General features: G+C 41.9%; 1 protein-coding gene across 1 annotated transcript in view; it reads right to left on the bottom strand.

The window, feature by feature from the left end:
• Positions 1-6204, bottom strand: part of MED27 (mediator complex subunit 27) — an 81227-nt gene extending 75023 nt beyond the window's left edge. Inside the window, exons 1-2 of the mRNA XM_057371584.1 lie at positions 5965-6204; positions 3351-3495 (exon numbers count right to left, since the gene is read on the bottom strand). Coding sequence (XP_057227567.1) covers positions 3351-3495; positions 5965-6170 — 351 coding nt within the window. The 5' untranslated portion in view covers positions 6171-6204. The remainder of the gene's footprint in view (positions 1-3350; positions 3496-5964) is intronic.
• Positions 6205-15648: the final 9444 nt, after the last annotated feature.

Here is a 15648-nt window from a genome sequence, read left to right as displayed (position 1 = left end):
TAGCTCATTTTTACCTTATCTATTATTATATCTTCAGTATTACATTAGGAGGTACRTATGGATCCTTCCAGGAAACAGCTCTTCAACTGTAATAAAGATGWCCTCTTTTCTTAAATAAAATTGAAGAGGAGGGTAAAGAAATTTGTCAAGTAGACCTAAATATTGTTCCATGGCTACTACACATCTCCATGTAYCCTACAGGCAGCAAAGTAATTCACTTCCATGATTTCCACTAATAGATAAAATGAGTTAAAGTAAAGAAGAAAAACCATTTAGCTSTTGCCTGCAATAAAATAAACTTCCTGTGTTTTTCAGCTATGGCTTGGTCAGAGCTGTTAAACACCTGAAAAAGGAAAGTTCCTTTACAGCTGTGTGTGTGTGCAATTAATGCACTTGACAAGCTGTTGTGTTCCCAAACAGCTGCTTCCATTACACGGACAACTTTACCATCTGCAAAACTATTGGATAAACTACAGTAAGTAAATATCAGGAGAGCAGGTGCTCATAAATAACAAGCACTGCCAAGATAACACACTTCTGTAAGGGAAGTTTTCATTCTTCCCATTGGACTTTTTCTTACTCCTGAAGCAGGTAAACTTAAAATCAGAAATGGAGGAACTAATGCTGTGACTCACAGGAGMACTAAAATAAGGCTCAGGGCAAGTATCTGTGAAATCACAATTAAATGCAATTCATCTCTACTGCATTCAGCCAAAGGGGTCAGCAACCTGTACCTGAAAGTGTAAATTTTCCTCCAAATACATAACAAAGCACGGCTACAGGTACTAATTATGGCAAACAAAACAAGTTTTTGCTAAGTGTCAGATTAGTCTTATCTCCAGTGTCAACATTCACAACTCAAACACGGCATTCTCCATTGATGCCTCTATGATCTTCACTACATTTCACACCCAGTACTACTATTTAACCCAAAAATTTATCCATGCATCCAAGACCACAACAAAATTGGGCATTTTTCTTGACCCAAAATCAAATCAAAGCTTCAAAGAAACAACTATTCTAACATCCAGTATCTCATGAACCACAGCACAGTGCTTTGATCAACTGAATTTGCCTCTCACAGATAGCCCAGTTATTACCAATTTTACTTATTAGTGTCCTAAAATTGACTTTAACAGTCTCCTCGTGTCTTAAAAATAGGCAGAATGCATTGAGACATGCAGCACACTCTGTGCACTCCTTTTCCCTGTATTTTGTGAATGTTCTTTTGGAATGGCACCAGAGCCCCAGAACTCTCCTCCCCTGGCAGCCATGGGGCTGTTCATGCCATCAGTAATGCATGAACAATCAAAGGGAAAGGAAAATGCCCTTATCTCAGCTCATCAAAAATACAAGCAGGCAAGCCACAAAGGGGTCACAAATTAAAAATTAAATGCAGGCAGATCTAAAGTGTATTGACAGACCATCACTTCTAAACCATCCCTGCGCAGCAGCTGGAAGCAAGAGACACATAATAAGAATAGAAGGTAGCYAGAGGAAGTAATGAAATATCTCTTATTCAAGAAGTGTATTTAGCAATGAAGAATTAAGCAGGAACAAAAGGATCTGKGCTGGTTACACACCCTCACACAGGCAACACATCTCCTGCTACTTAGCCAGTGTTTTCCTTTTTATTTCTGTTGTCTCTGACTTCTGTCTCACAGCTAAAATAAAAGAGACTGTTCTTCTCCTGCAGCATTTCACTGTGTATATGATTGAACAGGATACATCCAGCTTTCTGAAATCCGAATCCAGGATTACAAAAAATTGCTCTTCAAAGCTCCATAACACTCTAAGTTAATAAAAAACTACATTAGAACAGCTCTGTCAAAGCTATTTCATTACCTCCTGAGTTTACTCTGATAATGACCTAAAGAAATAATTAAATCCCTGAAGACTTAACTGCCTTACAAGTTTRTAAGTTTTCCTACTTTTACTTTTGCTGAAAGTAGCAATTAATTATTTTTACCTCAGTGCCAATAATCTTCTGCTAACAGCCAGGAACACAACCAAACATGAAATATTTCCTCAATTAACAAATCTTCACTTAAAAATCTCTCTTGTGCCCCCCCATTTTCCAATCATACCAAATTTCTATCAATGCAAATTCTMCTGATTTTAGAAAACATTAACACACATTTGTATTCTAACACATTACTATACCAATATTATTGTGGTACTCATACAAATGTTATTGCAGTATTCTATCTTAAATCTGAATAATATTAGATTGGCTCAATGCATAGCAAGAATTTGCCTACGAAGTATTTGTGTACTCTCAAAGTCTTCCTGGCTCATGTATCATAATAAATAATTTAAAGTGAAACTCTTTCTTTTAATGCTCCAAATATTTTCAGATTTATTATTCCTGCTTACTCCTGCTGTCTTGCATAAGGGTATAAAAAGCTACAACTCCGGACACTCTCACTACTAATTACTGTAACAGAAATTAATCCATCTTTTCTATTTCTTCACAGCYTACAGTATTTTGAACATAATTTTAAGGAAGTTTTTATATACTTACCCATTTTAATATTTCTATTAAAAGTATTAGGCATGCTCAAAAAAATCAGGATGGGAACAGGGAACCTGAAACATAACAGTGCTCAGAGGCCAGCAATAATTGCAATGCCATGTTTACTTATTTAAGAAAATTAGGTGAGGAGTATTTTTGAGCCACAAGTAGATTGTTCAGAGTAGAAAAGGAAATAAACCTATCCAAATCCTACATATATTCAACATATAGGTTTACAAAACTGAATTATGTTGTTGAGAAAGAARATTCTCTACCCAATTTTTTTTTAAATGCAAACGACTGCATTAATCATCTGCCTTTTTTTGTTACATTACTTAAAATTCAATGCCATGTATATGATATGACAACAGGAGGGATGTCAAAGCTGCTGAATACAAAGCTACTTTTGAGACTGCAGGCCTCAAGATTTCTGATGATGACAACTTCTCCACCTGACTCTTTCCCACAAATGGTTTGGAGGTGACATAAGCTGTTGATTCTCTGTTCTAATATCCCACTGGCCTCTCTTACAGTGTTTACTGCCAGATGCAATGACTCTGTACACATTCATTTCATATGGATGTTAAATGTGGAAATGCTTGGGAGTTAATACYCCCTTTGAGATAAAGGGCACACCTTGGTATTGCAAAAGTCTCCTCTTAATTAAATCATCGTTTTACCTTTGAAAGTACATTTAGGGACATATTATCCTCTTCAATTCCAAAAAAGTCAGCCCTTCTGACAGCCCCAAACACTCACAGGTCTGGTGTACCACAAACCCAGCATGCTGTGGGAATACACAACTGAATGACTCTGACTCTGATGTATTTCATACCTTGTTTGACCATTTGTAGGCCTGCAGCAGTTGGCTGTACAGAGGGGTTTTGTCCTGCACAGGGTCAAGGCTCAGGAGCCCACTGTTGTGCAGGGGRTGGTTCTCTGAGGGCTTCCCAACCAGGTTACTCAGACGCTCCAGTTCCCTGGAAGAAAACAGAAAGGTGTTTTTTAAAGTCAGGAAATCGCAGACGTGCAATCCTCCAAGGGACAGCATCATGCACCAACTCTATTTCAGTATCTAAATGAGTTTTAAATATGTCCCAAATTTGATTTAAAACATAATCACTTGTATTATCCAAACAATTTGAAGCAGTGTGTTGGTTGTTAAGCTCAGTTCTTCTAAGGRGACAAAGTACAAGTCAAGAGTCTTTGAAAACAACCTGGAAAGAGTCAGAATATGGCAGGACCTAATCACAACCCAGAGCACCTTCTGAGCAAAGCAGCCCCTCAGAAACAACAGTATTTTGATTTTAGCACTGCCTGCAATACTAGAGATACCTCATCAATTCATCAGAGAACTCCAAATTAATATTGTCCTCATATAAATACACACAAGAACTGGCATTAATCCTAAACCTGGGGACAATCCTGCRAAGGCTGTGATTACTGTAAGCAAATATCTGCCTTCCAAGTTTTCAGGACAAGGAAGGATGTTTTGATTTCCATGAGTAATTTGTATATTTGTAGCATAAAATACTCAACTGAAGCATAATAAGCACCATTTTCCCATGAAAAAAATCCCTCACTGTGAAATGATCTATCATTGCTTCATATCTCATTTGTCAAACACAACATTTAATCATAACAAAAGTTAAGCAATWTTTCAAACTTGCATTAATCAACTGCAGAAGAAAGACTGGCCAYTTTGCACAGATATAAAAAAGCAGTTTTTCAAGTGACATCACTAATCAAGTGCTTTTCCTTTGGACTGCCCAGTACACCTTCTGCACTTTCAGAAGTTCCACTAAATTAAAGGCAGGCCTTCCAAAAGGCAGCTTATGAAAATCTCTGTAGAGAAAAATCCCAAATATCTCAATTTGCATTTGAGAAAGGTTACAAAAATAAACTCCAACAATCAGGGAACTGACAGTTAAAAGACCTCCACACTTCACTACCACAGAATTCTCTATTAATCATCATTCCTTCAAGTTTCCATGGCCTACATTCCTTCCCAGCCTCTGGTGCTGTGAATACTCACAAATCTGCTTAATACTCCTTGACAAAAGAATACAATAAAGTAAGTGTATAGGCATAATAACTGAGGATTTGCTGAATAGAGATACCAGTCAATACTTTCACTACATAAAAGTCCACTGGTAGCATTAACTTCAGCCCACCTTGGAGTATTCCCCTGCTGCTTGACCAGGCCAATCCATGGAATATCCTGARTTGGAAGGGACCCACAAGGATCCAAGTCCAACTCCTGAGTTGTTTTGTGTTATTGTTTCGGAAACAAGATTTTGGGTTTGTACCTGATAACTCTTAGAGCAAGGGAAGAAGGATAAGCAGTGGAACAGCTCAGCTTCCACAGAGGAAACCACGAGGCCTCCTCAGCTCGAAAACTAAAACCCAAAAGGACACAACACCCATCCCTAGAGCTGGGTACAGCATCATTCACAAGAAGGGTTATCCACCACCTTTCCCATCACAAGGGAAGAAGTGGGTAACAAATTACATCACAACCAATAATCTGCAAGGCCTTTTAGCCAGCAAGAAACAAAATCTCATACACAAGACCCTAAACCAGAAGATGTTCAGGGAAGTGGTGTTTAAGTGCCTGTGGACATCTCCCCAGAAAATGCTGATGGTTCCCAGGAGGACACAGCAAACCCCACAGCTCAGTGGTGGGATCAGCACTGACCATCAYTGAGTCACTTATGTTGGAAAACACCTTTATGATCATTAAGTCCAACCATAAACCCATAAACCCCAACTTGACAAATCCACCACTAAACCTGTCCCCAAGTGTACACCCAGTACTCAATTCCTGCGTCTGTGTACGCGATTTCAACTGAAATAAACTAAATTTCTGAATGAGACCGTGAGTCAGTTTCTGTGTCTGTGTAAGGGTTTTCAACTCAAACAAACAAAATTTCTGAATGAAACTGAGCCAGCCTCTCCCTTCTGCCCATAACTTTGCTCCATGTCTTCAGCCTCAGCAGTTTGTGCCTACTTAAGCAAAACACACCTGCAGGTAATAAACAACTACGCTTATCTGGGATAACTTCCCAGCCTAACAAGTTTTAGTAATAAAACTATCATTCCTGAACCGCTTACATGCTACTGAATAGTCTGCACCTAGGAAATGTTTGAATTTTTAACGAAAAACTTCAAAATACAGAGAAAAAATCTCCTTGCAGCCAAACACCTTCACCTGCCAGTGTCATCCCACCGAGAGTAAACAAAACGAGAACAAAAACCAGGTCAATATTAGGAGTACGTTCAACCCTTTGGAGACTCTGGAGCGGAACACCGGGAAGGGGCAACGCGCACGGTGCTGGGGGGAATAAAACCGACCGTTTTCGCATTTATTTACCTAAAACTTTCCCCTACAGTGACAAGAGCCAGGACAGCCCGGGACCCCCTCCCCGCCCACAGCGCCCAACGCTCACCCCAGATCGCGGCTGACCGAGTGCAGGCTCTCCTGGAAGGCGGCCACGAAGCCCTTCTCGCGGCCCTCCAGCGTCTCCTTGTTGCGCATCCCATCCTTGAGGCAGTCGAAGACGCGGGTGACGCTGGAGCGCAGTGCCTGGATGGCGGCGATGGCCTGGGCGAACGCCTCCAGGTTCACGCCGGGGTTCAGCGCCCCGTCCGCCATCTTGGCCRSCGCACGGCCCCGCCGCGCCGCCGCGGTGCACGCCGGGAGTTGTAGTCCCGTGGCCACAAAGGGATTTTTTTTTTTTTTTTTTTTTTTAGATATTTCTGTCCTCTTTCGTTGCAAATTTCCTTCGGGAGTCACCGGATCGGTACGGGTGATAGAGACCTGTGTTAGGAAAATTAATCCACAAGCAYCAGAGGTTTAGGTGCAAAAAGGAGACAGAGGAGTCCYGCAACTTTATGCATGAATAAAGGGAGAGGTTCATGGGCATTTCCCATGGGGTTGCTCAAATTCATTGAGGACAAAGCCTCTTTTATCCCAATTTCCCGGCCGCAGTTCCCTCTCTCTCTCCCCTTTGGGAGAGGTACAGACTCCCCGAAACACCTGATGAAACCCCCTCTTCTATCATCCATTGCCCCCTTTCAATATACATCTCTGTGTCTCTGCTCTTGTAGTCTATTAACATAGTCTGGGATAAGTCAATCAAAGGAATTCCTATGGAAATCCTTCCAATTGTTTCCTTCTATCTCTCAGTATCATCCTTACCTTACCCCCAGAGTCAGTCTGTTTGTAAGGACGCTCTCTTCTCATTCCTTTCTCCTGTAAAACCATGAGATTAGTGCAGTTGGTCAGAGCATGGCACTAATAACACCAAGGTTGTGGGTTCACGTGTGGATCAGTTATTTAAGAGTTGGATTTGATGATCTTTGTTTGACCCTTTCCAGCTCGAAAGATTCTGTGAGTCTGTAAATCATCAATTCTAACCGTCCACCCAGCAGTGCCACTGTAACCCCCAAACCACTCACCCAGAGACAGAACCAGAAACCTGGAATCACAGAATCACAGAATCACAGAATCACAGAATCACAGAATCAGAACATCCTGAGTTGAAAGGGACCCACAAGGATCATCCAGACACCTGGAATCACAGAACCACAGAATCACAGAATCACAGAATCACAGAATCAGAACATCCTGAGTTGAAGGGGACCCACAAGGATCATCCAGCCATCCTGGCCCTGCACAGGACATCCCAACAATCCCACTCTGTCCYCTSTTRTCCAAATATTCCTGRAGCTCTGGGGCTGTGACCATTCCCTGGGGARCCTGTTCAGTCCCCACCACCCTCTGGGGAAAGAACMTTTTYCTAATTCCAACCTAAMYCTCCCCTGGCACWKCTCCAGCTGTGGATCTGTAGGGTGTTTTCCATGCACAGAACCAGAAATAAAACCATTTAAAATGGGAAGCAAGGGCCCCAGTCCTGCTGCAATAACTGCACCGATCGTGATGCAGGCACTTCCACCCTCCTGATGCTCCCAGGAAAACTGGAATAGTTTAGTTATAGTCCGTGTCTTAGTGATGGAGCCACCTGGAGCAGTGAAAGGTGTCCCTGCCCATRGCAAGGGSTGAAAGGAGATGATCTGTAAGGTCCCTTCCAACCCAAACCAGCCTGTGATTCTGTTTCTATATTTCAGCTGTGATTTCTGCTGAAAAGGGACCCTCAACACCCAACCTTTGCAGAGCACTGCGAAGTTCAGGAGTGCTTTCACAGCACCAGTTTGATTTTGTAGGAGCTGCTTGTGTTTCCTATGCCACAGCCAGCTCCTTTCACCCTCAGAGTGCAGCTAAAATAAACAGAGCTAAAGCAAATGAAGCACTGCACAGGCCAATAGTCGCTCCACGCAGAGTAAACCACAGCACAGGGATGGGTCTGCTGTTTTCTCAGCTCCTAAAGTAAACAACAACCCCTTTCATAAAGGTATTAATTAAATTCAGTAAGCAAAACCCACACAGATCCTTCAGCCATGGGTGATATTTTTTTTTTTTCTCCGTGTAAAATGGAAATGGATACGACAAGGAACAGCCGAGGTGTCAGTGGCCAAGTGAAGCGGAGCTTTGCCCTCCACTCAGTGACACTTTTCTGTCTGTCAAGTGATGGATTCTGAAAATTGTATYCAATCAATTAAATGTTCACAGAACACCATGTGAGGTCCTGGAAAGTGAAACGCTGTTACTTAGCAGGAAGAATAAAAAAATGAAAGGGCTGCAGCTCCTCTTCTCTTAGGGATGCTGTTWTACCCTGGGGCACAGCAAACCTGGGAGCAATGTGGGCTGAAGCACTGGAGTTCAGCCTACTCAGGCAGTGAAATACACAGCAGTGTGCTTCAAAGAATCACCAATGGACTGAGCACACTTAGTAAGGCAAATAGGAGCAGGACAGGAATAGTTCTTTATGGTAAAAAAAACCACTGAATCAAAGGAAAGCAGCCAGAGGCATAAAGGACAGGATTGCCTCGGCCAAACTGGTAACTCAAACTGTGCATGGATCTATAATACTAGTTTAAATATAAAATACCTTTCCTTGGGCTATAATAGATTGGCCAAGAAGGGAATATCTGCAGGCTGAGRGAGCATTCCTCCATGCCATTGTTCTTTTTCCCTCCCACTACAAAGTTCAGACTCTGGTTGCACGTTGCAGATGCCTGTAAGTTATGTGTTACCACTTGGAAATGGATGATTCTCATCCATTTAGTTTTTACTATTTTAAAACATCTATTTTTARATGTCAATATTTGCACTTATTTTAATTATGTCCAAGATCCCTGTCATTGTGGTGCCCAAATGCAAGGAGTTCTGATTTTTACATCCTACCTGGAACACTAAAAAAGGTTTGACAGTTGTTTTGCTATTTTTAAACAAACGACAAAACAGTGGCCTGAAAACAAAGCCATAAATGTGTAAGGAACCATTTGGAACTTGCCCCTGCAGAACAAAGTGCAGTGCAGAGCTGTGCCTCAGAAACTCAAAGGAGGGCATTCGCAATTTTTTGCTCCGGGGATCTTCTTTTTCTTGCATAAATGAGGAGCCAAGTTCTCCTGAACAGACAACAGGCAATTCAGAGCACTCAGAGCTCCCCTGGCTCCGTGGGGAGTTAAGGCAGGCATTGCTTCAACTCCTACAGATAATGGCTGAAGAAGAGAGAGGAGCTCCTTTCCCTCTTGTTATTCCTCCTCCCGTTTTGCCACATCCAGAAGGAAAAGTCTGCATCATTTGCTGTGCTCATTTGTAGGGCACTGCTGTGCCTATTTTGCTTGTTTCTTTTAAGCAAAATTCCTTAAGTGGCAGCTTGCCCAAGCCAAGGCAGCGTGCTCAGTTCATCTTTGTTACAGGTGCATGTAAGTGGGCATTATGGATGGAAAATGTGTGGAAATGGGATATCTCCAAGGCACCGATAAAAATCTACTTGCCTTAAAGTCATTAATAAAACATAAAAGCAAGAATCCGGCTGATGTTCAAAACATCCACAAATCTTATTATCTGACAGCTGTTGAGTGGGCTCCTGCAGAATTATCTGGGTGGCTCGATAYGGGAAGGTTTCCACACCTGAGGAAGTGTGGAAACATCAGGACTGGTCTTTTATCATCTCCATCAGAAATTTGAGGAYCAAGTGATCTCCCACCACTAAAAGATCACATTTAAGGCACAGAGGGATCATCCCCATGGATTTGCACAGCTCGGTGCAGCTCCTGCCCACATTAATAACCCCTGGCTCTCAGGCTGGCTGATCAACCATGCCAGTCCCCTGTGCTAACACAGGGATTCTCCATTCTCCCCATCACCACTGCTCCATGCTGAGCAGAGTCACTCAGACATGGAAGAGGGAAAGCCGCTCTGAGCTGCCAGTTCTGGATCTGCTCTGTGGCTAAAGAGAGAATTTCATTTTGGGTGCTGTCAGTCTCAGAACGTACATAATCTCTGAACTCACTTGGAGAGAAAGAGGTGGGGGAAAAAGGAACAATCCAGCCTGGCATCACATGCAGCAGAAGCTCAGATCCCTTCTCAAGCACAAGCTTGGCTGGGGGAGTGTGTAATTAAGATGAACCTTTCCCCAGCAAAGTGTGTTACTCAAATTGCAGCTACTAAGAGCCACGTGGGCTGTAATTAATCAGCAACATCAAAGCAAAGGGATGACTTCAGAATCYTTGCAGAGGTACTGTAAACAATTTGTTAGGGAAGAAAGTGCCCAATTAGAAATGCATTCTCATTTAAGAGAAATTAATTTTGTTGTCGGGAGAGACGATTAATGGCCACCATTGGGTTTCAAAGCAAGTGCAGATAATCTCTCWCAAAACGTCCGAACAGGGCTCAATATTTGAAATAACTTACAACATAAGAAATTATCTTTATCTTCCTCTGACAGAGATAAATGCTGATATTTATTCTGTGGCAAGCTGGACTGATATTCATCACCAGAGCCTCTTCATTTCTTTATACTTCATTGCTACATTCTTGACAGCACTTCAGATAAATATAATAAACTGATTTTCTCGTTGTTGTTGTTGTTCAAATAATTGTGACGCTCAATAATGCAATTGGCAAGATGTTCTTGCTATTTTTACATTCCTATTAATTTCTTTCAGGTTTTCAGTSCTCAGTTAGCCACAGAGTTTACAACACAGTGCATTATTGAAACAGAAGAGAAGCTGAGGGGTTATCGACGCGTGTTTGAGGCTTCTGCCAAGAGAAGGGAATGCATCCTGCCTCCCTTTAGAGAAGGCTGGAATGGCAAGACATTTTCAGATGTGCAGGGGATTTGCTCTTCAGTGCTATTTCTTTCCTATTGTTCCCTGAATCAGAATCCCCCACTAYATCCAACAATAGTGAGCAAAAACCTTATCTGAGCGCTCCTGCCAGAAGAAACAGTGAAATAATGAACTGAGCTGACAGTGATGTCGTTATCATCAGGATTCCTGGGGGATGAGGAGAGTTGGTTTCCTATTGTTTCATGCTCTCAGGAGGCCAGGCTCACATTCAAAAGGATCTTCTCCCACATTGTGGTGTATGGAAAACGGACCTGCAGGTCTGCCTGTCCCCTTAGACAGTCTCTGAAACTGTAGGAACTACAATTTTCRGGTGGTTGTTCAGTAATCCAGAGGGTTTTCTCTCAGTTGATGGTTATAAAGCGTCCCCATGACACACAGAAAATCCAGCATGTAACAGATTTATCTGCAGACCCACCAAGGCCTTGGATGGATTGTGACTCTTCTATTCCTTCCTGCCTGATGAAATTGGCACTCCTGATCTCAATTTGAAGAGAATTGAAACAGCTCTGCTGTTGTGTTGTGCTGCTTCTGGAACTTGGTTCCTTGGAGATGTCAACTTAACACCAGGCACCGAATTTACATGGGGAGTGTAAAGCAAAATACAAAAAGTAAACCACAACCAGCAAAACTCATGGTGTTATTTTATGCATGAGGAATTCTGTCCCAAAATATGTCAAATTTTACTTGCAAAAATAAAAGGCTGCTGTTTTATTCTGTGTGTGTGCAATCTGCAGAGAACTCAGCCACTTCTATCCTTTAAACATTCAGCGATCAAATGGGGAATCTGATGYAAAACCAAACGGGAAGAAAGTACCATTATTTAAAGGCTACAGAACTGCTTAAAATTAGAGCTGTGAAGGCACCAAAAAAAATACCAGAAATCACAGATGGTTTGCAGATAAATTCACATTGCATTTAGTCCACTCAACATCTAAAAAAAAACCCTGTGCTCTTGCCTTGCTTTTCAGTCTATCTGTTGATGCCTGCTCAAAACGTACTTCCTTTAAATTGGGCTTTGAGTCGTGTTCTGTTGCCCTACACATTCAGGTCCCAGTCATTTTGAAAAATCTGCACAAAGATGTATTTTTAAATGATGTCGTTAAAATTTAATATATTCTGCATATTTGCAAAATCACAACCATCCTGAGCAGGTTAAATAAGACATTAGCAGGGATGAAATAGTAGCAAGAACAGACAAGTAATTCTGCAATATGCAAGTGGCTGAGACAGAATGACCCAGTTGTTTCTTCTTGTCTCTATTGATGATTCTGCAGTATTAGACTCGGTTAAATATTGTTTTCCCTACTCAAAGATTGCAGGATCAGGCTTTTACATAATTCTGGGATATTTGTGTATTCTGCCATTTAATTAGTTAAAGCCTATTTGCTTTTTTTTTATTATTATTTTTTTTATTTTTAATGCCTGAGCAGTATTATCAAGCGTTCTATCTCATCCCCTGGGTTTTCTCCCTGACACTGGCTTGCTTTGGGGAAAATTCCGTTTCCATTATCATGAAAGATCAGGATTTGGCACAATCATCCCAGCCTCACTGCCTAGCAGCAGTCAGCAGAATTTGTTGAATACATAATGCTCCGTTCTCCTCCTCACCAGGTTCTTGCAGAAGGAATTTGCAGCAGGCGAGGGAAGCTCAGAGCACGATRGTTCTTCAATACCTGGCTGAGCACATCCAGCAGCTCTTGCTCCTCACTGAACAGGCACAGGGAAGTTTTAGATGACACTGTTAAAATAGTAAATATGATGAAGTTCATGGTATTTCTTCTTGTTGGGAGAAAACTCTCACCTACAGCCCAAACAGCACAGGCTGCTTCCCCCTCCCCGGCTCATTAAAAAAACCTGACGCAGTAAAAATCCCTGAGACAAGCCCAGAGACTTCTCCAACCCCCTGATTAGTAAATGTTATTTGTGCAAAGTGTAATCTCAGGACAATAAGGCCTGACACGAAGCAGATTTGGGCACGTGCTTGGCAATCCTCAGCTTTATTCCCCCTAAACACAGACACAGCATGCCAAGCAGWGATCCTGCTCACGCCTGAGCTTTGCTTTCCCCACTCCCCCTGCCACTTGCCAAGAGTCATTTGCTCCAGCACTTCTCACAAAAGCCAAGCTACTTCTCATAACTCTCCATCCTAATTAAGCTACTTGCTGGCTTTTATAATCACCTCTCCATACACCAATCAATCTCAGCAGGATTTTGAACAGATGAAACTTGGCTGGTTTCCCCTTAAAGCACCAGCCATCCTCAAACAATAAGGGAGGAGGTTTTTTACTTTTTACTGCTTTTCTTGGAGGCTCTTTTCCTTTTTCACCAGTCAAAAGGGAAAGGGCGACAACAAAAAAAATATAATAGTCAAATATGCTTGAGGCTGAATGAGGGCATGGAAACCTGCTGTTTTCCAGACAAGTCAAGTAGTTCTAGGAGCTGAATAGAGCAGTATTTTCTTCAAGCTATTCCACCCTCATTATTGTTCACCAGCCCATCTAAATGGACAGCCAGCCATACTTTTTAACAGATATCCAGACAGAACAGGCAGAATAAAGAAAAGTTCTGGGATATTCAGAACTTCAGCATTTCAGAAATTCAGTTCTTCATCTTGACCTTTACTCAGGAACACAGCTTGAACTAAACTTGGAGTACATACAAAGGGAGTTTTCAATCGATAAGTCCTTCCACAGTGCTGCTTCAAGACCCTGCTTTGGCATCTGCAGGGCAGCCAGAGCTCAGTTYACAGAGTCTGCAACCAAGAGAGCTTTTCCTCTGGAGGGGATCTCACTTGGAACACACACAAACGTCCAAAAAGTGCACAGAGCATCCCTGAATCACTGCAGCACTCAACGTGACACCAGGACCCAGTGGCACTGCTCAAACTGCCACTGGATTCACCCAGAAGCTTCTAATCCTGACACAATGTTATGAAAACATACTAAATGAGGGGGGAAATAAAACAGTTAACTCATTTGATGTCAAAGGCAGCAGAATGTTCCTTGCTGTCACAATAAAAAGGACATCAGCACTTGGGGATAGCGAAAGTGCTGGAAAGTGGAAACMAAGTGGTTTCAAACAAAAACCCAGCCTGGTGGCATGGGCAGTGGATGCAGAACAGGTTGGATTTTTTCCAAAGGCTATTATCTGAAAAAGACTTTGCTTTATGCTTGGGCCAATATGGTAAACTGCATCCAGTTAGCTCAGGGAAAGGTCAGACATATTTTAAAGCAAAGAAAGGCCATCTCTGGCAGGTGTATCCAATTCAGAGAGATATATTATCCCCAAAGGAACATGAGAAAAAAAAAAATCCTTATTTATTTTATTTCTGCATATTCCACTTAGAGTTACCCTGGTGCATTCACGATATGGAATTGAGCAATGAGTTTTCAAGCAGAGCCCAGCCAGTCTTTCCTAAAATGAGACAYAGTTTGTCTAAACAATCACTTCCTGGAATTTGCAGATCTAATTCCATACTTCAGTATTTAAAGTCTACAAAAAAAGTGACATCCATCTTCTACCTTACTAAAAAAAAAAGAAAAAAAGAAAGATTTTCCTTCTATCTAGAGATTATTTAGTGCTCTGTTATTGACACTGCTTCTATTGAAAGATTTAAAGATAAAAACGCAGTGTATTCAAGCAGTGATCATTTTTCATCGTCACTTAGTGACAGAACAGCCTGTAGTCAATCCCAACAGATTTATCTTTCCTGCTATTGATCCCGTGTGGGGCTGAGCTGTGTGCAGGGATCTGGCTGTGGAGCTTCAGAACCACAGAAATGTGAAAGGAGGGGATGAGAGAGGGGCTGAAAGCTCTTGTTTTCACCCCAAAGCTGTTTAATTATTTCCCTCCACGTGGTGGGACAGGCTGCTGGAAGAGAAAGTGTTTGGAGACAAAAGGCACCTCCTGATGGACACAGAAATGCTGTTTCCATGGGTAGCTCAGCCTACAAGATGTCCCAGAGCTGGGTTCAAGACTYTGGATGCAAATCAAAACTTCAGGAAGAGGAGGCACAGATGTTTTGTGAAAAGCAGGAACTGCCAGTCAAGTCCCKACAGCAAACCTCCCATCACCTCCTGTGGTGAAGATGCTTTCTTGTGCTCTCGTGGGGRTTCCCATCACATCGTGGAAAGAGTCTTTCTGCTTTTTGAAGCCCAAAGAGAATGGAAAGTATTCTCCTGAGACTTTGGAGCACTCCAGCCTCCAAAGTTCCATGACCAATTTTTATACTTAAAGCACAGAGATTAATTCTGGTCACCTTCTGAGTTTAAAGTGAAGCCAAAGAGGGAAAAAAACAACAAAATATTTAGATGCAAGGTAAAACCTGCATCTTCTCAAACAGCTCAATACTGGATCCCAGACTCTCCACTATTTTAAACAGAGCCAGACTCCTCTACATGCTCTTCTTCCCTTAAGCCAAATCCATGGGTAAATGCTGATACAGAGGCTGTGAATTTGATGGCTGAATAATGTTTGAATCCTTCAGAGACCAGGAAAGCTTTCTCCAGAAGCTGTCATGCACCTCCTGATGGATCACCACTCACAAACCACTTAATGYTGGGAGCAGGCAGAACCAGATCTCCAGCTTCCTACAGCAGCTGCTCTGGTATGGACATAAAAGAGTTTTTTGTGCTTCTTTCCCTTACCAGGGACTGGATGAAATGGGACCCAGACACCTCTAAAGTTGCCATACAACAGGTGTAAGTTTTAAATATAAGCTGGAAAAGAGACATACGAACAATTTGAGTGAATGAATAGAAAATGTTCATTGTTTAGAAAATTTGGAAAATTTGGAAATTTAGAATTTTAGAAATTTAAGTTTCCTCTGTGCTATTTGCAGCTTTCTCATCCTGGTGATRCCATTTGTCCACAGT

This window comes from Malurus melanocephalus, unplaced genomic scaffold (assembly GCF_030028575.1).
Source record: "Malurus melanocephalus ecotype Western Australia unplaced genomic scaffold, MMel_1.1 scaffold_149, whole genome shotgun sequence".
Taxonomy (NCBI): domain Eukaryota; kingdom Metazoa; phylum Chordata; class Aves; order Passeriformes; family Maluridae; genus Malurus; species Malurus melanocephalus.
This window is presented reverse-complemented; position numbering and strand designations above follow the sequence as displayed.